This window comes from Zalophus californianus, chromosome 16, assembly GCF_009762305.2.
Source record: "Zalophus californianus isolate mZalCal1 chromosome 16, mZalCal1.pri.v2, whole genome shotgun sequence".
In the NCBI taxonomy this organism is placed as follows: Eukaryota; Metazoa; Chordata; class Mammalia; order Carnivora; family Otariidae; genus Zalophus; species Zalophus californianus.
In genome coordinates, this window is record NC_045610.1 from 56,608,421 (window position 1) to 56,635,933 (window position 27,513).

The 27,513-nt window shown below is 41.9% G+C and overlaps 2 protein-coding genes across 4 annotated transcripts in view; one reads left to right on the forward strand and one right to left on the reverse strand.

Moving 5' to 3' along the window:
• Positions 1-5,963: 5,963 nt before the first annotated feature.
• Positions 5,964-21,688, reverse strand: SUMO2 (small ubiquitin like modifier 2). 3 transcript variants are annotated; one of them, XR_003525084.2, is made up of 4 exons: positions 20,790-21,095; positions 19,768-19,899; positions 11,984-12,055; positions 5,964-8,110 (listed from the first exon to the last, which is right to left on the reverse strand). XR_003525084.2 is itself a non-coding variant. In XM_027624556.2 (4 exons), the coding sequence occupies exons 1-4, from the start codon at positions 21,522-21,524 to the stop codon at positions 8,048-8,050; spliced, it is 288 nt and encodes a 95-aa protein (XP_027480357.1). In that variant the 5' UTR covers positions 21,525-21,687; the 3' UTR covers positions 5,964-8,047. The 3 variants fall into 3 exon arrangements, 2 of the variants coding, with proteins under 2 accessions (XP_027480357.1, XP_027480358.1); XM_027624556.2 differs by lacking the exon at positions 20,790-21,095 and adding an exon at positions 21,504-21,687; XM_027624557.2 differs by lacking the exons at positions 11,984-12,055; positions 20,790-21,095 and adding an exon at positions 21,504-21,688.
• Positions 21,689-26,323: 4,635 nt separating this feature from the next.
• Positions 26,324-27,513, forward strand: part of NUP85 (nucleoporin 85) — a 42,614-nt gene continuing 41,424 nt past the window's right edge. The window contains exon 1 of the mRNA XM_027567566.1: positions 26,324-26,424. Within this exon, the coding sequence (XP_027423367.1) occupies positions 26,413-26,424 (12 nt within the window). The 5' untranslated portion in view covers positions 26,324-26,412. The remainder of the gene's footprint in view (positions 26,425-27,513) is intronic.

Genomic DNA, 27,513 nt, shown 5'->3' on the forward strand with positions numbered 1-27,513 from the left:
TCTATGGACTGAGCCAACCAGGCACCCCAAGGCAGGTCCCTTTTGGCCTAAACTTTTGAGTCCATACTTGACTTGCCCGATTTCCTCCCTCCCCTGTATTATAAGACGGGTTGGTGTGGCAATACAGCACTGAACTGGAAATCGAAAAGCCTGGGTTCTGGTTCTGCTCCCATAAAAAACACATCTGGGTCATTTATGCTTTTTTTTGTTTTTTTCACTTATGCTCTTGAGCCCAGTTTCCTTATCTGTAAATGGGGTTAACAACACCTATTTTTTAAGTTGGTTGAAATGAGATAATTTTAAGAATGTTGTACTTGGTAGGGGCACCTGGCTGGCTCAGTCAGTACAGCATGTGACCCTTGATCTCAGGGTTGAGTTCCAGCCCCATATTGGGCGTGATTACTTAAAAAAATAAAATCTTAAGAAAAAAAGTTGTACTTGGTAAACTAAAGCTTTCTATTAGAGCTGCCCCATCCTGGCTGCACATCAGAATAACCTATGAGCTTATAAGGAATACAAATGAATGCCAGCCCTACCTGAGATACACTGAATTGGAATTTCTGTTGAGGGGGCAGGGCGCGTAGAGTCTAACCATGGGTATCTTTAAGAAGCTAAACAGGTCACATGTGGCTTGGGCTGAGAACCTTTGCTTCAAAGGTAAAGGATCAGTCCCAGGGAACAACCCTTTTAATCTAATGATTTGTAAAGAAGAATAAATTATGTAAAACAGATACCTGATTAAGGCCATTTTAGGCAGGCCTGTTTCGGAGCATTGTATTTTTTTTTTAAGATTTTATTTATTTATTTGAGAGAGAGAGAATGAGAGATAGAGAGCACGAGAGGAAAGAGGGCCAAAGGGAGAAGTAGACTCCCCGCTGAGCAGGGAGTCCGATGTGGGACTTGATCCCGGGACCCCAGGATCATGACCGGAGCCGAAGGCAGTCGCTTAACCAACTGAGCCACCCAGGTGCCCCCGCGGAGCGTTGTATTTTAATGTAAAATTGCCAGGGCTGTCTGGCTGACTCAGTCGGTATGGCTTGTGATTCTGGATCTCAGGGTCATGAGTTCAAGCTCCACATAGAGCTTACTTAAAAATAAAATAGGGGTGCCTGGGTGGCTCAGTCACTTGGGTGTCTGCCTTCGTGGCTCAGGTCATGATCCCAGGGTCCTGGGATGGAAGTCCTACATCGGGCTCCCTGCTCAGTGGGAAGTCTCCTCTGCCCCTCCCCCAACTCGTGCTCATGCGCGCGCTCTCTCTCTAATAAATAAAATCTTTTAAAAAATAAAATAAAAAAGAATCCTGCCTTAAAGTAAAATTGCCAGAAATTTCCAGAATAACAAGCCTTCTTGTTTACTTGTTCATGTCCTACAACAGTTTTGACTAAAATCACTGTACTCCACTTTTTGCTACAAGTTGGAGATTTGGGGTAAAACAGATATGATAATGACCTTTGCTCCAGATGACCAACTCAACTGAAAATGGGACATTAAAATAAAATTACAGTCTGTTCAAAAGATAAACACAGATCAGATCAGGATCAAAAGATTCAAAAGGATGGCTGCTCTCAAAATCATGAAGGTCCATCATTGATTTGTAAAATACATATTGAGGACTCTAAATCGATACAAAATTTGTTCTGAACCCTTAGGTTGACCTAAAAACCTAATGAAATATTAGACAGATGAAATCTTATGACAAGGAATGGTCCAACAGCTATTTCATGACTATAGCAATGTTTTTCAAACGTTTAGGAAGCAGGATCCAAATATATAAACTAGATGAACAGAGCAGCTGTGAGTGAAATCGAGCAGAGGGTCCGGAATCCTGGCCCTTTCCGCTTCTCTGTCCCTGGCTGGCCATCTCTCTACTGTCCTCTTGCACAACCCCATGGTTCCAGGCAATTTCAAAACCACTGCCCTATATGTATGTTCCATTTTTCACCTGCTTTTTAAATACAGTGAAGGGGAGCATGAGCAGTTCTCCATACTCTGCATAACTTCTCATGTCTTTAAGCAGTAAGTGCCCCCCTACTATGTTCCAAGTACTAGTCTTCCATTTGTAATTCAATTCAGAAAGCCTAGTAATCAGCATTCCCAACAGGTTTTTGTAAACCCAGTATTGTCAGAATTTCCTCAGAACACAATGTATTGTTCTGAAGCAGGTGGCAAGAAATTACTATTTAAAAGAGGTCAAAAAATGTTTAAAGCCTTAATAATTTTCCTTTAACATGGACAGAAATTCTGTTGGTTTTTAAATTTGTTGCTGGGTATATGGAGAGTTTTATTCAAGAATTCAATGTACAACTTACTCAGAATAATCTGGAAGTTGTTCATCTCTTGAAGCCTACTAAGGTAATAACTAAATTTAAATGAAACACAAAAATATGCACTGACATAGCGTCTCTTAGCTCTCAAGCATCTGTTTTTTGCCTTGAATATTACCAACTTTTTTCTGCATCTCCCATAATTTCAAGGGCCCCAATTTATTCCAGAATGCCAGAGGTAATGGGCAATCTCCAGGGCCTTATTATTGGGATTTACTCTACCTGGATTATGCAATCGGGTTTGAACCAATTTCTTAATGTCTCTCACTCTGATCCAGAACACACATACTAGGCTGAACCCATATGAAATTGCAGGCATTTGACTATTTCTAACCTATAAGAACAGTAATTGTTTATGTTCAACCATAGTTTAATGCATTTTCTTTCTTTTTTGTTTTCTTACATAATCTCTATGTCCAACGTGAGGCTCGAACTCATGACCCTGAGATCCACAGATTGAGCCAGCGAGGCGCCCCAATACATTTTAATATTTTCTATTCCTTCTACTGTTAAAATGCTGCTCTTGTGCTTTTGAACTTCACTAAGTAACCGAATTAATAAATGACTCACTGACAAGTATTTCTAACAAGTTTTCAACCCCAGGATTGCAGGGTGCCCCATGTCACTTCTGTGTGACTTAACCATACATATTTACACATACATTCTGTATCCATCAACTCCTAAGCCAAATTTAGTATGCATCTGTCCATTCTTTTCTTAGCTGTATCCTCACACAAAGAAAGGCAAATCAATGGCACAGAGAGACAACTGAAGGCATTTATTTTCTCTTGAAACTCATTTGCCATATAACAAACAAACCACCTGAGATAAGGAAAATGGTGGTCATGTTTTGCCTTCTTTGTCGAAGGTAAACAAAATGGCACATACTCCCTACTAGGTCTGACATGCCACTCTCACACCCTTTTTAATCACTGGATTGTGGAGGGAGAGCATGATTCCTATCTCTCCATTCTTTTCCCCTTCTCTCAGACTGAGCTGAATAAAATGATGTGGATTAAGTTTGTTTGCTTTCCCCAATCCCATGCTATTTCTATATTTAATAAACAAGCAAAAAACTCCCCTAACCCACCTGTCCTGCTCTCCTAGAGATGAATTTGGCCTCTTTTGCAAAAATAATTGCTAAAATTACAAACATCAAATAATTTTAAACAGCATGCCCTGAAAAATGTGAGAAAATTCTTCCCTTAATATTCCAAGTTCTGTAACTTGTGGCAAAGTTAGCCACATAATATGCCTTAAAAATACGAATTGCAAGAAAGCAAACACTACATGACAATTCTGAGACTTTAAACGGTTTCATAAAGGCCCCAGAGGTATTGGAAATCCTAAAATGATCTCATACCTAGTCACAAGTCACTGCTTACAGGGAAATGACACTCCACATTCCAAATAGATTAAATTCCTAACCTGTTTATATGCTCTATTCTAATTATGTTCCACTCTGAGGAACTTTCTTTAGCTAACCACTTTACAGACTAAAGTCTCACTGTAAAGCACATGTGTGTCCTACTACATGGAGGATCACCCCTCAAATCACCACCTACATAATCAGAATGTTGAAGTATGTTGTGGATGGGTCTTCTAGTTTTTAGAATATTGGAGAATCATTAAAATCCTGAGGACTGTTTTTCCTTAAAGACTCATTAGGGCACAATTTTACATTAAGCATTTATTAGAAAGCCTACTAACGAGACAAAGATTGAATTGTTTTAGAAACGAATAGAAAATTCTTGGCCTTTTTCATATATGTTAAGTACAAGGCATCGTCACAGATTATGGAATTCTGTTGAAGCCTCAGCATCCTATGGCAGAGCCTTTACTGCATGCTGAAAATAATAACTTTTATTTAAAGAGTTCAGTACGTGGGAGGCATTGTGCTAGGTGGCTGAAACATTTATTTCATGTAATCTTCACCATCCATAAGGTGCTTATTAACTCTTAAGAGTTGTGATGATGCATCCCAGAATTGCTTCTCATTCCATTGCTTTGAAAATACATTTCTAGGGCACCTGGGTGGCTCAGTTGGTTAAGCGACTGCCTTCGGCTCAGGTCATGATCCCGGAGTCCTGGGATCGAGTCCATGGGGCTCCCAGCTCAGCGGGGAGCCTGCTTCTCCCTCTCTCTCCCATCTCATGCTGTTTCTCTCTCTCTAATAAATAAATAAAATCTTTAAAAAAAAAAAAAAGAAGAAAATACATTTCTAGGGGTAGGACTCAGGCATTGGTATGTTTTTAAAAGCTCACCAGGGGATTCTAATGCAAAACCACAATCCAGAATCACTGTTAGTCATATTTAAAAGCAGCAGTATCTTAACTCAAAAATAACCCTCAGCAGCACAGCTGGCCCTCTCCGATACACCGTAACCCCCACAAGGACGTTGGGAAGACTCTCCAGCAGGCTTCCCTCATATCCAGGGATTCCACCTTCTATTGACCTCCTGCTGGCACAGTCTCCTACAGAACTACACACTATGACCAAAGTCTCCCATTTCTCCTCAAACTATGCTACTCCTCACCAAGATATCTTCCATTCCACATCATCCCCTTTCGGGAGAATATAAACTGGGTGTTATAGCGCAACTAATGAATCACTGAACACTACATCAAAAACTAATGATGTACTGTATGTTGGCTAATCGAATTTAAATAAATACAAAATAAAAAAATAAACTGATCATCAGGTTAAAATAATTTCCACAAAAACATGAACAAGCAAAAAAATGAACCAAACGACTTGACACTCCTATTTCTGAAAAGCTGCTAATACCTTTTGTTTTGGCCTCAAGCAGTGTGCGTGAATAGGAGGGGTGCTTTGGAGTAAAAATTCTCTCATTTCCTTGTACAAAACAATGTTCACTTAGATACTATTTGCTACTTTCAGGATATAAATATGTGGGGTATTAATGTGAGAGCAGCCAGAAAGAGTTTAGCTAAATTGTTCCAATTACTCAAAATGGCAGTATAACTCCCATCATTTGAACCTCCCCTCCAAAGGCAAAAAAATTAAAATGCAAAGATTACTTTCGGTATTTTCAACAATTCACTTATTTTCAAAGTGTTCTTTAAGAGTGCGCCTTAGGCACCTGGGTGGCTCAGTCGTTAAGCGTCTGCCTTCTCAGGTCGTGATCCCAGGGTCCTGGGATCGAGCCCCACATCGGGCTCCTTGCTCCTCGGGAAGCCTGCTTTTCTCCCTCTCCCACTCTCCCTGCTTGTGTTCCCTCTCTCACTGTGTCTCTCTCTGTCAAATAAATAAAATCATTAAAAAAAAAAAAAAAGTGCGCCTTAGGGGCGCCTGGGTGGCTCAGTTGGTTAAGGCTCTGCCTCCGGCTCAGGTCATTAAGCCTTTGCCTTTGACTCAGGTGATGATCCCAGGGTCCTGGGATGGAGCCCCCGCATAGGGCTTACTGCTCAGCAGGGACGCGGCTTCTCCCTCTCCTGCTCCCGCTCCCCCTGCTTGTGCTGTCAAATAAAATCTTTAAAAAAATTTTTAAATAAGTAAATAAAGTGCTCCTTAGGGATGCCTGGCTGGCTCAGTTGGGAGGGGGCAATTCTTGATCTTGGGGTCGTAAGTTCAAGCCCACGTTGGGTATAGAGATAACTTAAAAAAAAACTCCATAAATTTTTGCATAGAAAAGGTCTTTATGATAGCAACATATGTGAAATAGGGGGAGAACAATGAAGAACAGTTTAACAGTGGTAGTTATACACTGACCCAACTATCAATAAGCTACAACACACCGTATTACCAAACAGTGCCCTTTCCAAGCTTTTCCCTCTGGCTTTTAAAATTCCATCCGGTTTTTCTGCTATCAAGTTTATATTCCCCCCAACATGGCAAAAGCTCAGACATTAGTAATTCCTAATTAAACAAGAACCCAATTCAAGATCCTTTACATAATAAAATTCTCTGGCTTGAATTTCATCCTAATTTTTAGGGCACCACCAAATTCCACCATTCAACAGTACCTACTGCAACAACTCGAGATACACACTTACCTAAGATTTTTGGGGGGCAGGCTTCCCACAGTTTCACAATATAAATTGTAAACGGAGATTGGTAACATACAGGAATAAAAGTTGGTTCAATATTAACTCATATATACAGACTGAAAAAACTATGAAACAGGCGTGCCTGGTTGGCTGTCAGAAGAGCATGCGACTCTTGATCTTAGGTCATGAGTTCAAGCCCCACATTGGGTGCAGAGATTAAATAAAACTTAAAAAACCTACAGAAAACCTGCTGTCTGGGGAAGCTCGTTCACCATAAAAATGGGGGATGTAAAGAAAAAGACCATATTGCAACAGAAGGAACTAAGTGAATGACAAGGCATGATAGTACATGGGGACTTGATTCCAAAAGGCCACATTGGTGAATAAGAGGAGTGGAAATTCAGTTTCTTGAGAACCAATATGGAAGAACTGAATTAACAGGGATCAGACCTATTCTCTAGTCCTAGTTTCATAATCCTCCAGCTGTGTGACAAGTAACAACCCTCAGGAACTCAGCTTCCTCATCTCTAAAACGGGTTAAAATTAGGTAATCTAAATCTTTCCAGCTAAAATAATGTTTACTAGTTCTAGAGCTGTTACCCTTCCCCATACATTTGAACTTAAAAACTATGGTGCCCTGCATATTTAAGGCTGTTAAGAGTGGATATATGTGGATAAATATTTTCTGTCCTTCAACATCCTCAAGGAACAAAGACTCTATTTTGGGTTAGGGAATATTTATTCATCAAAGGAGGCCAGAATGGTTGAGTGATTTATCAGCAGACTTAGCAAACTGGACTTTCTCTTAGCTGAGAGAACTGACTCATTCTGCCAGGTAGTGGTTACAGAGAATACTTGGGAGCAAATCCACAACATTATGACCCAATTTTTTTTGCTAGCAAAGTTGCATATTTGAAACAACCTAAGCTTTTTAAACAAAGAGGCTGAAACATCAGTTGCTAGTCATTTATAAACTTTGTTATTCTTTGTTTTGTATCAGTCTGTCAGGAATGCACTGTAGCTTTATTTCTTCCTTGAAATGTTACTTCTAGCAGCCTACTCACTTCATGGTTTTTTCTAAGCTTCTCAATATTCTTCAGAATAAAGAAAACAGCTCATTTTAAACAAGAAGTTTATTTAAACAACAAGACGCTTGACTTGAAGGGAAAACTATCTAGGATTCATTTCTTTTAGAGTAATTTATCCCTACTTAAAGACAGATTGCCCTACATGTAACAGCTACGTACAAAAAAGTTATAAAATTGTCCTTGGTTTTACAATGATAAATGAAAAACATTAAAATTCTCCAATCGAACAAGGTATGCAAGGATTTTTATGTTGTTCTTTTTTTGTTAAACAGTGAGAGCAAAATAACTTACTGGAATATAAAGATAAGAGCTGACTGAGCATGCCACTAATGGAGAGAGAGGGTATTTTCACAGAAGCAGTATTTTCCCCCATCCCATCTCCATTTGATGTCGATCAAAACATACCATTGGCCATTTAGTTAAAAAAAAAAAAATGCAATATGCTTGTGCACATACACAGTTACTTTATGTACAATAAAGGAATGGGGAAGGGGAAAATGAAAGAATAGAGAAAACTATACTGTAGTAGTCAGGATGTGGTGGAACCAAATTGCGGCCTTCTAATTGAGAATGTCTTCTTGGTCTGGAGGAACAGAGTTCTGGAGTAAAGTAGCAGGTTCCCTTTTTAGTAGATACCTCCTGTCTGCTGCTGGAACACATCAATTGTATCTTCATCCTCCATTTCCAACTGGCATACGAGAGAAGAAAAACAAATGGAAGGCCACTGATTATCAGCTCTTAAGATTTGTAACTCTCAAGTACCCCAAAAACTGCATAAGTTCCACCCAATTTCAGTGTTCATTATTGTGGACATCCCATAGATTAATGTAGCATCAGTCAAATTAATTTTTCACTTGGTCTTCCTTATATGAAGATTATAGAAAACTTAGTTTTTAAGTGAAAAAGCTGGGGAGCACCTGGGTGGCTCAGTTGGTTAAGCATCTGCCTTCGGCTCGGGTCATGATCCCAGGGTCCTGGGATCAAGGTCCACATCTGGCTCTCTGCTCAGCGGGGAGTCTGCTTCTCCCTCTCCTTCTGCCCCTCTTCCCTGCTTGTGCCCCCCCTCAAATAAATAAAATCTTAAAAAATAAGAATTTTAAGTGAAAAAGCTGATTATGTGCACGAGTTAAATTGCCTCACTTTTTAATTAAAAATAAAAATGTTATAAAAATGACAAAATAAATTTATCACTTATCATAATGATAAAAATAAAAAATGATATAAAAGGGCGCCTGGGTGGCTCAGTCATTAAGCGTCTGCCTTAGGCTCAGGTCATGATCCCAGGGTCCTGGGATTGAGCCCTGAATTAGGCTCCCTGCTCAGCGAGAAGTCTGCTTCTCCCTCTCCCCCACTCCCCCTGCTTGTGTTCCTGCTCTCGCTGTCTGTCAAATAAATAAATAAAATCTTAAAAAAAAAGACATAAAAAATAAATGGAAATAAGAATATGTGTAAAGGGTCTCACTGCAATGTTTAGATGAGCAAAAGACTGGAAATAACCTAAATTATCAATAAAAACTCAAAGAAATGTGGTACACTCTTAACATGAAATACCACACAGATTTACATGTGCAGAAATGGAACTATCCATAACATATAACATTAGGCTAAAAACAAACTTAAGGGGCGCCTGGGTGGCTCAGTTGGTTGAGCGACTGCCTTCGGCTCAGGTCATGATCCTGGAGTCCTGGGATTGAGTCCCATGTTGGGCTCCCTGCTCAGCAGGGAGTCTGCTTCTCCCTCTGACCCTCTTCCCTCTCGTGCTCTCTGTCTCTCATTCTCTCTCTGTCAAATAAATAAAATCTTTAAAAAAAAATAAAAAATAAAAACAAACTTAAAAACTAGATAGCAGAGTGTCTGAGTGGCTCAGTCAGTTGGGCATCCGACTCTCGATTTCAGCTTGGTCATGATCTCAGGGTGGTGAGATCCAGCCCTGAGTTGGGCTCCAGGCTCAGCACAGTCTGCCTGGGATCCTCTGTCCCCCCTTTCCCTCTCCACCTCCCTTTGCTCATGCTCAATAAATATATAAAATCTTAAAAAAAAAAAAAAAAAGATGGCAAAAGTGGTTACAATAGGGGCGCCTGGGTGGCTCAGTTGTTAGGCGTCTGCCTTTGGCTCAGGTCATGATCCCAGGGTCCTGGGATCGAGCCCCGCATCGGGCTCCCTGCTCAGCGGGAAGCCTGCTTCTCCCTCTCCCGCTACCCCTGCTTGTGTTCCCTCTCTCGCTGTGTCTCTCTCTGTCAAATAAATAAAATCTAAAAAAAAAAAGTGGTTACAAAATGACTATATTTGTATTTCTAAAAGTGTGTGTTTGTGTGTGCGCATGCAGGCATAGCATGAATGCATCCTGGCATGTGCAGGAAGCATTACGGTCAGCTATGTGCAGTAAGGGAAGGAATATGTGTAAGGACAAACTTACTAAAAAACTACTTTAAATTTTAAACTGCAACTCACAACCTAAGATTGCAAGGCTCACTACCCACACATTACACATAAAAGAACCATCCTTTCTACCACAGTAGAAAAATCTTGGTACATATGGCAATGCTATGAAGTAAATAACCTTTGTAACAGTTTATTATGCTGAGGGCGCCTGGGTGGCTCAGTTGTTAAGCGTCTGCCTTCGGCTCAGGTCATGATCCCAGAGTCCTGGGATCGAGCCCCGCATCAGGCTCCCTACTCCATGGGAAGCCTGCTTCTCCCTCTCCCACTCCCCCTGCTTGTGTTCCCTCTCTTGCTGTGTCTCTGTCAAATAAATAAATAAAATCTTTAAAAAAAAAGTTTATTATGCTCATAATTACCCTCAAAAAAATACATTCTAAAAACTGGTAATTTGGGGGGAGAAAAACAAAAACAAAAATCAAGAACCCTGGATACCTAAAGACAAGAAAGGGAATCATTTCTAACAAAGTTCAAATACACTAAAAGTAGGACTATGGCTTTAAAATGTTAATGACTAAGTCTCAATTCCCTCTTTTGTAAATTGGAATAGCATTCAGTTATGAGAATTAAATGAGTCGAAGAGAATATTTAAAGAACAGTGAGCACATAATTATATTACTATTAAAACTGGTCATTAAGATGTTCTAATTTATACTTCTATTTAATAAACACTGGGAGAATAATTCTAAAATGAATCAATTTCATTCTACAGTTAAATTCAATTTCAAATACTCAAAGGAGTTCGATTCCACATTCAATGTAAGGATTTTATAATGCAGTTCTGAACAAATCCTCCTCACAGTTTAATATTTGCAGCCAGCAATGTAGAGACAAGAACTTGTTTTTGGTGGTGGGTGAGAACATCAAAAGACAGCAAATACATTCTAAACATTCAAGTTTAGCATAATAGGTTCTTATTCTTTTTAAACCATCAAAACATGTCTTCAGCCTATCTACTAAAATAAAACCCCCAGGATGTTACATTTATAGTAAAAGTTGAAATGCCTTCAAAGGATAGAAGAGTTTTTCCTGTCTCTCATTCACCAAGAGAATTCAGCTCCTCCTTGTGGCTACCTACTATAACTGCTTCTTAGAGACTCATCACACGAAATTACTTGAAAATATTCTTCCCTCAATTACAAACTAGACATTAAAAAAAAATTTTTTTTTTAAAGATTTTATTTATTTGACAGAGAGAGACACAGCAAGAGAGGGAACACAAGCAGGGGGAGTGAGAGAGGAGAAGCAGGCCTCCCGCAGAGCAGGGAGCCCAATGCGGGGCTCGATCCCAGGACCCGGGGATCATGACCTGAGCCAAAGGCAGACGCTTAACGGCTGAGCCACCCAGGTGCCCCAATATTTCACATTTTTGAAGGTTATCAACAAAACCACAACCAGGGTAGGCTGCTTCACTCCTACCATATTTACCACTTTCTAGTTTTTATGGACTGATAAATTTAAAAGTAGAAGGGCTCCAATTTAAACTTCTATCAAAATATTTTTTCCCTAAACTGTAAGTCTTGAGTGGAACCCGAGAGGGTAAAAACAAAGACAAAGAGCTTCTGCCATAGAAGACCACCCAGCTGATATCTTACAAAGTGACATGTGAAGAGAGAAAGGGATCAGACAGCGTCACCTTTTGCAGAGGCTTTGGAAAGCCACCTACTATCAAGAACCCTACTGATCAAGCTAAACCATCAAGATACACTTCCAGTTAGAGCCCCAAGATCCCTTTAGTTCACTAGGACAGCTAAAAGAGATTTCAGCATGAGAAGTAAAAAAGGCTCAGGATCAACAGCCAACCAATCACCTGTGCGGGAACCCGGAGTATGATCAAGAGCTATAGCAACAAAAACAGCATTCTGAATTATTTTCTCCAAATAATGCTGGCAATAGGAAAGAATGGATTAAATTAAATGACCTGTCAGCTTTACAAAATGGTAACTGGATATTTAGAAACCACTGACATATCCTGAGGAAATACTAATATTCATGATATTTTAGAGTTTTGCACTCTGGTGAAAAACTATATTCCAATGTCTAAAAGTTTACAAATAAAAACAAGGCTGTTGAGAAAATTACAAAACACTGACTTTTCTAGTTAGCACAAAGAGATTTTTACCTGTGCAGGTGTGTCTGTTTCATTGATTGGCTGCCCATCAAATCGGAATCTGATCTGCCTCATTGACAAACCCTACAAGAGAGTTTAAAAGCAGTAAGAATGCAAAGAAACAGTAAGAACTAAAATTATATGCATACTTAGCCATAAATATATTAAAAGAGAAACCTAAATAAACAATCATCAACATGTTAACATTTCTGTGTGGATAAAAAGATTTGGCATGACTTTCACACTTTCTCTGAACTATGTTTGAACTTCTTAGGAAAAACGATTTTTTAAAAAGATTTTATTTATTTAATTGAGAGAGAGAGAGAGAACAAGCTGGGGGAGGAGCAGAGGGAGAGAGAAAAGCAGACTCCCCACTGAGCAGGCTGACTTGGGGCTTGATCCTGGGATTCCAGGATCATGACCTAAGCCGAAGGCAGATGCTGAAACGACTGACCACCTGGGTGCCCCCAAAATGATTTTTTAAAAAAGGTCTTTTTAGGGGCACCTGGGTGGCTCAGTTGGTTAAGTAGCCAACTCTTGATTTTGGCTCAGATCACGATCTCAGGATTGTGAGATGGAGCCCCAAGTCAGGCTCTGTGCTCAGCACAGAGTCTACTTGAGATTCTCTCTCCCTCTCCCTGTGCCCCTCCCTCAACTCACACTCTCACTCTCTCAAATAAATAAATCTTAAAAAAAAGGTCGTTCAAAAAAGCTGTATTACTTTGGAGACCACAGCTACTCCAAGCTTGAATAGATTATAGCTTCAAACTACTTTTTTTTTTTAAGATTTTATTTATTCATGAGAGACAGAGGCAGAGGGAGAAGCAGGCTTTCCGCAGAGCAAGAGAGCCCGATACAGGACTTGATCCCAGGACCCTGGGATCATGACCTGAGCGAAAGGCAGACGCTTAACGACTGAGCCAGGCGCCCCAAACTGCTTTTAAATGAGTTAGAAAGATACTGAAATTTAAAGTAACATATTTGCACAGCAACATATATGCATTTAAAGAGCTCTCCGAAAAGGGGGAAAAAACCCCACCCTTAATAATGAAAACTGGAAGTCACCTAAATAAATGTAATGATTAAAATTTTGCCTTAAAGCTACTTAACCTTCATTTGTATCCAAACAATTCCTATCACCAAGCAAGAGTAACCTATGTCAAAACCCAGCACAATGTTAGGCACACCACAAGAATTCAACAAGTTCTTACCCTTGGGGGGTAATCAACATTTCCACCATAACTGTCCTAAAACCATCCATAAGCACATAAGCTTAAAACTGTGGAATACCTCAAAAGAACCACCTGCTTTTTATATTCCTTCTCAGTATTTACCCAGACCAGCAATGATAATTTGTCAACCTCTCACTAAAAAGTAAGCTCCAGGAGGGACAAGAACCTAAGACTGTTGTGGTTATAGTGCATTCCTTGCACACAGTAGGTGCTCACGGGTAGGTTACTGATGGAATAAAATGGATGAAAAGCAATATCTACCTTACCATGCTTCATTTTATTTAAAAATAAATCTAAAGCTATTAAATTGAGGAGCAGCTTTATTACAAAAAGGGAATTTTAAAATTATATTAATAGAGTTTAGCTTCAAGAAATTTTTTATATTTAAGGAGATAAATGAGCCCCTTCTGCAAAACAGATTCCAAAGTTTTACTAATCATTACCTACCTGAGGCAGGAGTGGGGAAAAGGGGAAAGGAACAAAGTAGCAAAGCTGGTAACTGCAGCCAAATGAAGACAAGAGAGGAAATATAAGAGTATCTTATACTCTTTATACTATACTTTCCATATACTACATAAGGATTTTCCTTTATACTATACTCTCTTTATACTATACTAGAGGAAAATAAAGTATCTTTGGAGATATGCTGTGAATATGAAAAGAGCTTTGAAGGAAGCATCCTACAAAAAAAATCACTCCTGTATCATACTCAAATCACAAACTATAATTGTTACACAAATCCCTGCTTCAACTTAACTGAGTTCCTAGGACTAGAATATTGAAACAAAGTGCTCAAGACTTATATGACACCTGTATTCCTTTACTTAACATGGATTCATTAAGTCTGTCTTTAAAACTACCTCTGGGCGCCTGGGTGGCTCAGTTGGTTAAGCGACTGCCTTCGGCTCAGGTCATGATCCTGGAGTCCCGGGATCGAGTCCCACATCGGGCTCCCTGCTCAGCAGAGTCTGCTTCTCCTTCTCACCCTCCTCCCTCTCGTGCTCTCTGTCTCTCATTCTCTCTCTCAAATAAATAAATAAAATCTTTTAAAAAATAAATAAATAAATAAAACTACAACATGAAGATCCTATTACCTTCCTTTAAAACTCTAGTCTGTGACACGTAACACTTTCAGACTAGCCTTTGTCTTGAGGAATAAAGCAATTCCCAGACCAGATAGGGGACATCCACAACCTTAATTCAGTCCTCAGGACATCCAAATTTAATTTGTGATTATGCAAAGCAACCATGAATTAAATGCCAAGCCATTAAGTACTAACTATACATTTGCAAACACTCCATTGAAGACCCACTGCTTTAACAAAATACTAAGCCATATGCTGGGTTCTTCCTCTACTATATCCAGTGAAAGGTCCTAAGGTCAATGGCATGGCTGTTCAAAACAAGAGGGGAAAAAAAACACAAATCCAGAACACGCAACATATTCCTTTATTACTACCTGTTTGCATGCTTTTCCTTAACAATAAAATGTTTTATTTTGCTACAGATCAAAATCCAAAATTCAGAGACTTGCCTTTCAGATTCCATGAATCCTGTAAATTCAAACAATGAATTTACATTAAACCCGTATTTGGGTTCCACTTCTGAGCAAATTTTATCTCTGAGCTTTAGCTTCAGAGTTGTACCACGGAAGAGCTCTGTGAGGTTATCTCTTTGGATCCCTATTTCTTCATTTCACAAAAATGAACAGGACTAAACCAATCAATCAGCCTGGGCTCTCTGAAGCCACTTAACATTCCATGAAAGAATCTGTTATAGTATATGCACACTAGAGTGGAAGAGTATGCTCTCAGCCAAAAGCTATACAGCTGACAAAGTGGGCAAACTCAATTCTACATGTGAAAAGAAAATTTATTTACAAACCAACCTCTGGAGGCAGTCTGAATTTTCTCTATCATTTTGTAAGCATTTATTGAACACACTCTATATGTAGGTAGTGGTTTAAGTTCTAGAGAAATAGTAAACAAAAAGGCCCTATGCTCATGTAGCTTACATTTTTTTTTAAAAGATTTTATTTATTTATTTGACAGAGAGAGAGACAGCGAGAGCAGGAACACAAGCAGGGGGAGTGGGAGAGGGAGAAGCAGGCTTCCCGCTGAGCAGGGAGCCTGTTGCGGGGCTCGATCCCAGGACCCTGGGATCATGACCTGAGCCGAAGGCAGATGCTTAATGACTGAGCCACCCAGGCGCCCCATGTAGCTTACATTTTAATGGAGAGACAAATACAGACAGTGATCAATACAAAAAACAAAAACAGTGAGAGGACCGAGTAATGGGAGCAGAAACACTCTGAATTAATCAGGAAAGTCTCCGAAGTTAGTAATCAACCAATAGTGGAATAAAATGGTTGAGGGCTCAGCACTATCCAAGAGAAATATGTGAGTTATATATGTAATTTTTAATTTTTCTAATTGCCACATTAAAAAGCAGGTAAAATTTTAGATTTATTTATTTACTCATTTGAGACAGAGAGATAGAGAGAGAGAGAGCACGAGCAGAGGGAGTTGCAGAGAGAGAGAGGGAGAAGCAGGCTCTCCGCTGAGCAGGGAGCCTGTTGCAGGGCTCGATCCCAGGACCCTGGGATCATGACCTGAGCCGAAGGCAAAGGCTTAACCATCTGACCACCTAGGCGCCCCAAGCAGGTAAAATTTTAAATGTTGTAAATCAATGTTAAAAATCCTTTTGTTTGGGCGCCTGGGTGGCTCAGTTGGTTAAGCGACTGCCTTCGGCTCAGGTCATGATCCCGGAGTCCTGGGATCGAGTCCCACATCAGGCTCCCTGCTCAGCAAAGGAGCCTGCTTCTCCCTCTGACCCTACCCCCTCTCATGTACTCTCTCTCTCTCTCATTCTCTCTCTCTCTCAAATAAATTAATCTTTAAAAAAGGAAAAAAAAAAAAAAGACTTTCACCACATTGTTTTTAAAAAAAAAAAAAATCCTTTTGTTTTAGGCGCCTGGGTGGCTCAGTTGGTTAAGCAACTGCCTTCAGCTCAGGTCATGATCCTGGAGTGCCGGGATCAAGTCCCACATTGGGCTCCCTGCTGGGCGGGGAGTCTGCTTCTCTCTCTGACCCTCCTCCCTCTCTCTCATTCTCTCTTGCAAATAAAAAATCCTTTTAACATGTAATTGACATTTGAAAAATTAAGATATTTTACTTTTCCCACTATGAGTTTTCAAAATCTGGCATATATTGTACACTTTCCAGCACATATTAATTTGGACTAGCCATGTTTCAGGAGATAAACAGTCACACGTGGCTTGTGACTACTGTTTTGAACAGTACAGGTTTAAGTAGAGAACAGAATTTGTTGATGGATTTTATAGGAGTTATAAAACATCAAGGATGATCCCAAGATTTTGACCTCCCAACTAAATGTAACAGTGCTATTTATTGAGAGGGGACACCAGAGAAAAAGATTTGTACGAGTAGAATCAAAAGTCTTCTTTTGCACATTCAATTTGAGATGCCTATTAGACATCTACTGGAACTCCTCCAAAGATCCAATGCCAACTAAGTTCATTAGAAAGTAAATATGAGCATTCAATTAATCTTGATAAGAAATCCTTAGTCAAGAATCCTCAACTGTCAAAACAAAAAAACAAAAAGCCACCTTTAGCTATGCAAATTAGATTGGGTAAATATTTTAGACTTTTGGGACGCCTGGGTGGCTCAGTCGTTAAGCGTCTGCCTTCGGCTCAGGTCATGATCCCAGGGTCCTGGGATAGAGCCCCGCATTGGGCTCCCTGCTCGGCGGGAGGCCTGCTTCTCCCTCTCCCACTCTCCCTGCTTGTGTTCCCTCTCTCGCTGTGTCTCTCTCTGTCAAATAAAGAAAGTCTTAAAAAAAAAAATTTAGACCTTTGAAAGGTTATACCTACACTTAAAAAGCAGGGATCAGCCCAATTATGTGACACTTCAACTCCCTCTTCCTTAGAATGAGAGAAGTAAACATTTGAAAAGTAAACAGGGATCTTGTTTAATCAAAACTCTGAGGTTATTCCTAATTTAAAAAGAAAATGGGAACTAATCTTTCCAAATTTTCCTGAATCTTATCTTCAAATTATATTTGCATTCCAATTGATATGCAGAATTGTATTTTTTAATGGATTACCATGCTTCTTTTTACCCTAGTGCAAATTAAAAGTGGCCCCAAGTTTAGTCAACTTAAACCTAACTGAAAAATTTTCACTTTATTTACGTGAGTAATGCACTAAAAAAAATTTTTTTTTGACAGTGAAACAGTGAGAGCAGGAACAACAAGTAGGGGGAGTGGGAGAGGGAGAAGCAGGCCACCTGCCAAGCAGGGAGCCCAATGGAGGGCTCCATCCCAGGACCCTGGGATCATGACCCGAGCCAAAGGCAGACGCTCAACGACTGAGCCACCCAGGCGCCCCAATACACTAAATTTTAACATACCAGGAAAATCGCCAAATTCTTGATTGACCCACTAACTCAATCTTACAGAACAATCTCGTATAAAGACATCTGCAATATGGGATGTGCTATGTGTCTGTTTTTCTGGTATACGGTATAAGCCCCAGCACATGGTAGACATCTGATAAATATCAGATAAGTAAGAAGTTCCTTTGGGGCCCCTACAAGAAATACAGGAAGTCTTAAATATTAACAGTCTAGGATTAATAGAGATTATCAATAGATATGTATAATAAAATGTTAATGGTTAAGCTAGGTGGTAAGTACATAGGTATTCAATGAAAAGTTTTTTCAACTTTGCATTACAGTTGAGTTTCCATATTAAGTTTTGAAAAACAGGACCGTTTAAAAAATGTATGACCATTTAAAATCTAAAATTTAGTAACAAGAAAAGATAGGCAGAGAATTTTATTGAAAACCACCAAATCTAGGGCGCCTGGGTGGCTCAGTTGTTGAGCATCTGCCTTCGGCTCGGGTCATGATCCCGGGGTCCTGGGATCAAGCCCCACATCGGGCTCCCTGCTCCCCAGGAAGCCTGCTTCTCCCTCTCCCATTCCCCCTGCTTGTGTTCCTGCTCTTGCTGTGTCTCTGTCAAATAAATAAAATATTAAAAAAAAAAAAGAAAACCACTAAATCTAAGCATGAGTTTCTACTTTGTAAATGGTATGCTGTGTAAAAGTTCTACAAGATTACCTTTTAAAATTCCCCTGTAACCTGAAGGGGCACTAGTGTTCAAATATGGAAGACGCTAGAGCAAAAATTCTTTAGCACAAGTAGGAAGTACATATTTATTAGTATGTGGAGGGATTTCGCCAAAATTCTTCAAATAAGAGTACACTGAAAATCATTATCTTTTAAAGAACTATAGGGGTGCCTGGGTGGCTCAGTCATTAAGCATCTGCCTTTGGCTCGGGTCATGGTCCCAGGGCCCTGGGATGGAGCCCCACATCCGGTTCCCTGCTCGGCGGGAAGCCTGCTTCTCCCTCTCCCACTCCCCCTGCTTGTGTTCCTGCTCTCACTATCTCTCTGTCAAAAAAATAAATGAAATCTTAAAAAAAAAAAAAAAACTTTAAGATTAGTTTATGTATGAAGATAAAAGAATCATAAGCACAGTATTCTATTATAAATAAATTAGGCATAAAACAAAGTTTCAATCTCAAAACAAAGTTTATCCTCAGTTTCTTCCAAATGCCCTTAGAGCTCATGCAGGAAGTCCAAATACAGCTCTAACTCAATCTCCCAACTTCTACACGTTTAAGTCTTACTCTATCTGGAGCCTATTTTTAGGACAATTTGCAATGCAGACAACTTGTTTTTGTCTAAAAGAATGACTTTCCCAACTTTTATGTTATACATTCAAAGTTGAATTAAAAAAAAAAATACTTCTGCCAGGTTATTATTGAATATAGGTACCAGAGTTTTTGTTATACTTGCAAAAGTCATCTTTAAAGTTGCCTCCGTATTGTTACAGATTCAACCTCACAAAAGGAAGCTTCTTTGTCTTAAACTCTGCACTCACCTCCCAGCATCTATTCATCTCTACTTCCTCTTCTTGCTGTCCATTTACTAATTTCTGAGTAAAATGCAAATGTCCCTATAACATAGGAATGTTTCTGCCTGACTCAGGAGGTTAAATTTCTTGACATCTACCATTATTTAAGAAAATATTACAATTTTACATGCTTCAGGAAAATTGCAGTGTTGTTAAACTCACAATTTAATTTCCAAATTTGCTTAAATGCTCAAAATGTTTTGATGTGACACAAATTTTAAATGGATTAAGAAAAAAAGAGCCTAACAAATTTTATCAAGATCCTTCTTATTCTCTTATAAAAGTAAAATCTCATCCCCTGAGGAAATTTTGTGTTGTGGCTATGATTTGATGAATTCTGGCATAGGACTAGTATCATATAGAATATTAACCAAACCATCCTAAGGACTTTCATGAAGCATCAGCATACCAAGGGTAGGACAGAACTGATATGTCAAGTATATAAGTGCATTCATGCAACTGAAAGATAATATTATGCCAGTCTACTTTCTATTCTTCAAAAAAATAAGGTTTGTTTTTTCTTAATAAGTTTTATTGGAAGTGCGTATGTCAGTTCCTCACCTGTCGTTCACAATAGGCTTTCATTAGTTTACTAAGTGGTGTATGCCTCTTAATCTTAAACTGCACCACAGAACCATCCTGCCCCGCCACCTTCAAATTAATATGATCGTTGTTCTCAGTCTTGACTCCTTCCTGTTGAAAGAAAAATAAAAGTATAATTTGGAAAATGTGAAAAACAAACACCTTTTAAAGTAGCAGCAGCCCAACTTGCTTCAGAAATCAACAGGTTTCTCATTCTGTATGATAAAAGAGTATACAGCTGTTTTCAGCCGCTGAAATCAATCTGAAAGATGAAAAATCCTGGAGCAATGATATTAAATAGCTGTCACAGAAACGGAAGAGTAGCCTACATGCAATACCATCAGCGAAAACCACTGACTTTTATCGATGGGTCCCACTCAACTCACTGAAAGGCGCTCCTGCATCTGAATTTTCTAAAATGGCATATTTTAACCTGCAGAATATGTCATTTCCCTTAAAAAGATTAAAAATAACCATCCTGTCTCTTTATAAAGCGCTTTAAGTACAGAATAAGTACAAGGATAAAAATCTAAAACTTGCAACTGAAACTCATTACAACTGTCTTGTTAAAAAGTTACTAAACTCAATTTAATAACTTGTATCTCAACTACATTAAAAAAAAAAACTAACTGAGGAATATCCCTCGATTCTCTCTGAAGCAGCGGTAGTAACTTAGAACCACTATTCATGTTTGCCTCTATTAGCAGCCTCACTTTTATTTTCAGTTAAGAGCTTATTCTCCCCTCCCCTTTGTTGTCATGGGTCAAATGCAGTTTTCTTCCAAATCTTCCTTGTAGATTTCCACCCAACCTGAAGTTCACCAAAATCAAGGGCTGATGTAATTCCGTAGCCCCCAAGTCACTTCAGAAAGGAAAGGGGAGGGGGTGTCACAGAACAAACCCTACGAAAGTCCCGTGTGCCAGGAAGAAGTGTGTGCCTTACTCCTCACGGGAAGAGCCTCCCGGTGCCTCAAAACCCGCGTTAAAAAAGTTAAGCCCTACCAAGTCTTTCTGCTCGCACCTCTGCCTCCAACTTCTCGAAACCGCATGGTCTCCGCAGGTTAGGGGTGATCTGGCACCCAGGGAAAAGCCCCTGCCCAGCCCCCTGGGGACCCCGAAGCCAGGAAAGTGGGAAATACTCCCCGGGAATCCCCGAACCCCGGGCCCTCACGACGGCCCGATGGGGAACCCATCGGCAGCCCATTGATTCTCTTCGAGCCCTGGCCAGGCCAGCGCGGCGCGGGGCAGGGGTCCCCAGATGCCCGCAGCCCCCCATCCCTGAGGGGGAGGCCCGGGGTGGAGGGAACTCCCCGCCACCGCGGAGGCGGCAACACCCGCCCCGGCGCGGGGTCCGCGGAGGGTGGGGACACCGCGCGCCCTAACGCCCCTCCGCACGCGCGCCCAGCCGGCCGGGCCGGAGGAGCTCCGCTCGCGGCCGGTGGGCCCGCGGGCGTCCGCGATTCGCCCGCCCTACTCGCGCCCGGCGCGCACTCCGAGGCGGTCGGGGGCGGGGGAGGGCGGCGGGGCCTCCTCCGGCGCGGGAGGGAGGAAGAGGGGAGGGAGGAAAATGGCGCGGAGCGCCCGGGCCTGAACCGCGGCCGGCCCCGTGGGGGGCCCAGGAAGGCGCGGGGAGCCCGCGGCGGGCTCGGGCCGGACCCCGGCCAGCGCCGTGACCCCGACCGCGCGGCGAGCCGAGGAAGCCAGCGCCGAGCTCACCTTGGGCTTTTCGTCGGCCATAGCGAGCGCCGGAGTCTCCTCAGCTGCCGCTTCACAAAAGAGGTACCAGGTCCGCACCGAACGAGCACACAAGCAGCACCAGGAGCGGCAGAAGAAGGAGGCGGCAGCGGTGGAGGAGGGAGAGGGCGCGCGCACGTCGTGCGCTCCCTCCCCCCACCCTGCGTGCGCGAGCACGAGCCGCCGGGGCTTCCCATTGGTTGCCGCTTCGCGGGAGCGCGCAACGCTTACATAACCACCCCCACCCCCCGCCTCGCACCGCCCTGGCCTGGGCCCGGCGCCCGCCAGGCCGGCGGGAAGAGGCGCGGACACGCGCACCCGGCCCGCCGCGGGGGCGCGCCTGGCTCTGGGCGGGGCTGTATTGTCCTCCTTCTGTGGTGGAGCTTAATCAAAATGGCTTCCAGCTGGTCCTCGGTGGGGACGAGGAGGCTTGAGGCCTAGACGTGAGACTCAGGCCGGGGAAGGCAGACTGAGTAGAGGAGAAAGGGGAAGCCTAAGTAAAAGCCCCAGCAGGAGGTTCTGGGAAAAAACCATCTTGTTTGGTGACCCAAATGCAGCTTTCCCCACGGTTGGAGGAACATCACACTCACTCAGCCTCTCATCCTTTGAATTTTAAAGCTTCAGCCTCAACCCGCTTCCCACCGGGCTCTTGCTTCAGTGCGGTGCCTACTTGCTTCTTGCTGGTAAACCCGTACTTTGCTAGCTGAGGAAAAATTTTCATCCTACAAACTCCTTACTCATGGCCTGGCTCCCAACCTCCAAGAGGAAACAGGATCTGTAAGAGTGAACCACTCAATATCCAGATTCCAAACCAATCGGTCAGGTTAAAAAACAGAAGTAGGTCCCTCTTAGGAACAATCCTGACTTCAGGGCAGTGGATTCCTCCCGCTACTCTCGGTAGGTTTTATTATTTCCTTCATCCTGTGCTTTCTTCCACTCCTCCCTTAGCATAGAAAAAGACTCTCTTGATTCTGTTTCCTTCTTCCATCTCACTCCATTCTTGGCCAAACGTCTTGAAAAACTGTCCATGCCAGCTGCCTCCACTCCCTCACCTCCCACTCACTCCTCAATCCACGGCAATCTGGTGCTGTCCCTGGAGCTCTGCTAAAACTGCTCTCTGCAAGGTCACCACCGGCTTCTGTGCTGAATCCAGTGTGCCTCCCCGTTCCTCACTCTTCTCAACTCCCTCCCTGTGACTTTGGGCTGTTGACTCAGGCCGGTCCTTGATCCCTTTGCAATTCTTTTCCTCGTCAGCCCTTCCCTTAAATGTTCCTTGCATTTTGTTTTAGATCCTCTTCTCTTATTCTATTCCCTCTCCTGGGATGATTTCACCCACCTTCTATTACCACCTATTAGCTGATTCTCAAATATGTATTTCTAAACTAGATCTTGTTCTGATCTTCCAACCCATAAATCCAGCTGACCTGTGAACATCTTCACTTGGGTGTCCCAGAGACACCACAAACTCAGCAAATCTCAACTAAAATTCCTCACTTCACCTTCCGGGAACTGCCCTTCTCCTTTGAGTTCTTGGTTCACTGAATGGCACACCATTACAACTATTGCTCCTCCAAGCCGGAGAGCCAGGGGGCGTCCTTGACTTCCTGCTCTTCTTCACCCTCGCCCGTCCCCATCCAAAGGATCTTTGAGTCTAGTCTATTCCACCTTCTAAATACCTACCAAATCTAGCTACTTCTCTTCAGCCTCTGTCTGGTCTCTGGGCTAGTCTCATTTGCTGGGCTTCCAGCTGATCCTCCATGGGGAAGAGGAGGCTTAAGGTGCTAGGTGTAAGACAGGCCAAGGAAAGCAAATTGATCAGGGCAGGCAGGTGAAGCCTGAATTCAAGTCTGCTTACCCCAAGGCTACTGCAATAGCCTCCTGTTTTTTTATTATTTTTGTAAGGTATGTCTCTCTTGTGCCTATATATTTGAGTGGATCAGAATCATCTGGGGTACCATTTTTTGTTTGTTTTTGTTTGTTTTGTTTTGTTTTGTTTTAAGCAAGCTCTACTCCCAACTTGGAGCTTGAACTCACCTCCCTGAGATCAAGAGGTGCATGCTCTACCACCTGAGGCAGATGGGGGCCCCTAGGGTACCAGTTTAAATGCATATTCGTAGAAAAATAAAATTAAGTAAATGCATATTCTTGGGCAATGTGGCTCTTGAATCCCCCATTTTTTTTTAAGATTTTATTTATTTGACAGAGAGAGAGAGACAGCGAGAGAGGGAACACAAGCCAGAGGGAGAGACTGAGAAGCACGCTTCCTGCTGAGCAGAGAGCCGGATATGGGGCTCGATCCCAAGACCCTGGGATCATGACCTGAGCCAAAGGCAGATGCTTAATGACTGAGCCACCCAGGTGCCCCTGGAATCCCCCATTTTTAACAAGCTTGCCTGGTGATTCTTACACACACTTGTCTGAGAACCATAAACCATTCTTTTTTTTTTTTTTTTTAGAATTTTTATTTATTTGACAGAGAGAGAGAGAGCACAAGCAGAGGAGTAGCAGGTAGAAGGAGAGGGAGAAGCAGGCTCCCCGATGAGCAAGGAGCCACGTGTGAGGCTCAATCCCAGGGTCCTGGGATCATGACCTGAGCTGAAGGCACTTAACCGACTGAGCCACCCAGGCACCCCACAAACCATTCTAAAGTAAAAACAAGGGCGCCTGGATGGCTCAGTTGGTTAAGCGACTGCCTTCAGTTCAGGTCATGATCCTGGAGTCCCAGGACGGAGTCCCGCATCCAGCTCTCTGCTCAGGAGGGAGTCACCTTCTCCCTCTGACCCTCCCCCCCTCATGCTCTCTCTCATTCTCTCTCTCAAATAAATAAACTATTTTTTTTATTTTAAATAATTTTTAATTTATTTTTTAAAAGATTTTTATTTATTTATTTATTTATTTGACAGAGAGAGACACAGCGAGAGAGGGAACACAAGCAGGGGGAGTGGGAGAGGGAGAAGCAGGTTTCCCTCAGAGCAGGGAGCCCAATGCGGCGCTTGATCCCAGTACCCTGGGATCATGACCTGAGGCAAAGGCAAACGCTTAACGACTAAGCCACCCAGGCACCCCAATAAATAAAATCTTTAAAAAATAATAATAATTAAAAAAATAAAGTAAAAACAAAAGTTTTTGCCACTCCTTGGTTCAGTGGCAATCCTCTGCCTTGAAGGGTAAAGTCCAAAATTCTTATAAGACCTACAGAGCCCTTTGAGAGCTAATCCAGGCTAACCATTCTAGCTCTTTCTCATCATTTCCTCCTGGAAGTCTCTGCTTCAGTCATATTCAATTACGTGGGGTTCCTGAATGTGCCAGCTCTCTATCAACTCCAAGCTTTTGTCCATTGTAGATACTCAAAGATTCACTGAATGAGTAAATAAATTGAAGCTATCCCTATGTGTAAGGTCATATGCTAGGCACTGGGCAAAGTCCCTGACTCAAATAACTTATAATCAGGCCGGGGGTGGGTATAATCAGGCCATACACAAGAAGTGAAAGGGGAAGAGAACCAACTGCCCTGCTCAGGCACTGAGTGGGGCGTTACTAATATTAGCTCATTTTCTCCTTAAACAAACCCTTCCAAGTAGGTGTAGTATTTATTTGCTACTGAGGGTCAAAGGAGTTAAGTAACTTGCCCAATATCACACAGCTGGCAAGTAGTGTTGATTGAGCTTCTACTGTATGCCAGGGAATGAACAAGCTGGGTGCTATGCCAGGTACTATAGAGAAAGAGAGATGCTATTCTTGCTCTCCTGAACCTAGGTCTTCTTTTGCCATCACGTACCTTCCCAGCCTGATAAGACTGGAGAACCATCAAAAAGGAATATGTCATGTTAAACTTACTCTTATTAATATATGAGGGCCTCCAATAATCAAATGGTTGTTTAGTCGTTAGCTTTTGGGCGACAGGTGTGTCTTACAATGTCCTTCCTCTTCAAAGTTATGCTAAATTACAAAATCACCTTCAGGCAAAGGAGGAGCTCCTATAAAAAGTAGTTAAGCATATTCAAATGTGTGAGCATATATATTCCAATGGCACGGGTGCCTGGGTGGCTCAGTTGGTTAAGCGTCTGCTTTCAGCTCAGGTCATGATCCCAGGGAACTGGGATTGAACCCTGCATCAGGCTCCCTGCTCAGCGGGGAGTCTGCTTCTCTCTCTCCTGCTCCCCCTGCTTGTGTGCTCTCTTTCTCTCTCCCTCCCTCTCAGATAAATAAATACAATCTTAAAAAAAAAAAGAAAAAATATTTTCCAATGGCAGACCGGAATTCTGTCAGTTGAACCTAGGGAATCTACTGACGTTGTATACTAGGAGTCCCTTTCCAATTTCCAAGGGGGAAATATGTGAAAAGATAGAAATTTCCCAACATAAAATTTCTCCCTTCATCATTTTTATAGGGGTGGGAAGGGAGTGGCTGGGCACTGGAAGAGGGTGCTTTAGAATAAGAAAGTAGAAGGGGTAACAAATACAGAAAAGAACAATGGCAGATGTTCATCGAGTGATTATTATCTGGGGATTCTATACTAAGCCTTTGATCCTCACAAAACCTCTATTATTTTCCCCATTTTACAGATGAAGAAAATGAGACAGAATGGTTGGGCAACTTGGTCACCTGGCTGGAAGTAGCAGAGCCAGAATCCTGTGCAATTCAGGCTTTCCAACTCAGAGCCCAGCGCTTAGTTACTGTAGGACCGCATATAGATCCATATGGAAGGAAGAGGAAAAAACAGGCAGAAAAAAATCCTAGAATAGTGCCAGGAGCACCAGTTAAGTTGTTTTGACTTAAATTTTTGTTTGGTTGTCTCTCAGCAGAATGAAAGTTCCATGAAAGCAGAGACCTGTCTGTCTCGTTTGCAGTTTTATCCCCAACACCTTGCATAGTTCCTGGATGCTGAAGGATGAGAGAAGTGGTAAGTGAGGAGGGAGCTGTGTGGTGAGTAGGAACTTGGGCAAGAAAGGCCTCATTCCTCTGGAAATCTAGTTAAATATCAATAATTGGCATAAGAAGGTAATAAGGGTAGGGTGAACCTGCCAGAAGGTACTCTTCAGGGCCAGCTGCCAAAGAAAAAACAATATTCCTACAAGTAGTAGGAAAACAAGAATCACAGAGTCTTGTTTAGAGCTTTAAGTCTTTGCCAAAAACTCCAAGAAACACATAACTGAATTTATAACACAGACAACTAAAGCGTGTAGTTTATAACATCAAATTTCCTTCACATTCTAACAAAGGTTAGTTGAGCACTTGAGCTATCTCTGTGAACATTGTAAGAACATTGAATACTGAATGCCTAAATACTGCAGGAAATCTGGAGGATTTCTGGAATGGTGATATTATAGAAAACTTCCAGCTTTCTATCTTTGTGTCATGGCAAAGATAGGACTTGAGAAAGTGCCAACAGTCAAAGCCAAGAACCTGCTATATTGCACTTTAAATGTGTCAGCTGGGGTATAACTATAGGGAAATATTGTCCCAAATCACAATACCATACATCACTGTCTAGTAATATACATACTGCACACACACATAACTTAGAGGATGGCCCTATAAGGGCCTTTTTGAGGGTGGGTATCATTGCTATTTACCTTTGTAGTCTCTGCAAGTAACAAAGTCCTGAGACCCAGTGATCAATAAATATTTACTGACATAGCGGGGTACCTGGGTGGCTCAGTCAGTTAAGCATCTGCCTTCGGCTCAGGTCATGGTCCCAGGGTCCTGGGATCGAGCCCCACATCGGGCTCCCTGCTCAGTGGGGAGTCTGCTTCTCCCTCTCCCACTCCCTGTGCCTTGTGTTCCCTCTCGCGCTGTGTCTCTCTCTGTCAAATAAATAAATAAAACCTTAAAAAAGAAATTTACTGACATAGCAATAGTAACATAGTTCTCATCATGAGAATACCAAAAATGCCTACAGTGGGTTTCCTGAATGCAGCTTCTACACTGGAATGACAGTTTCTTCTAATCCCATTAACACTCCAGTCCTACTTCTCTGTCCATTACTGGA

Coding starts and splice junctions, on each gene's coding strand:
- SUMO2 (XM_027624556.2), bottom strand. CDS start 21,524: ATGGCCGACGAAAAGCCCAAG. Junction 12,056..19,767: donor AAGCCTATTGTGAACGACAG/GTGAGGAACTGA, acceptor ACTCTCTTGTAG/GGTTTGTCAATGAGGCAGAT. Junction 8,111..11,983: donor AAACAGACACACCTGCACAG/GTAAAAATCTCT, acceptor CTCGTATGCCAG/TTGGAAATGGAGGATGAAGA.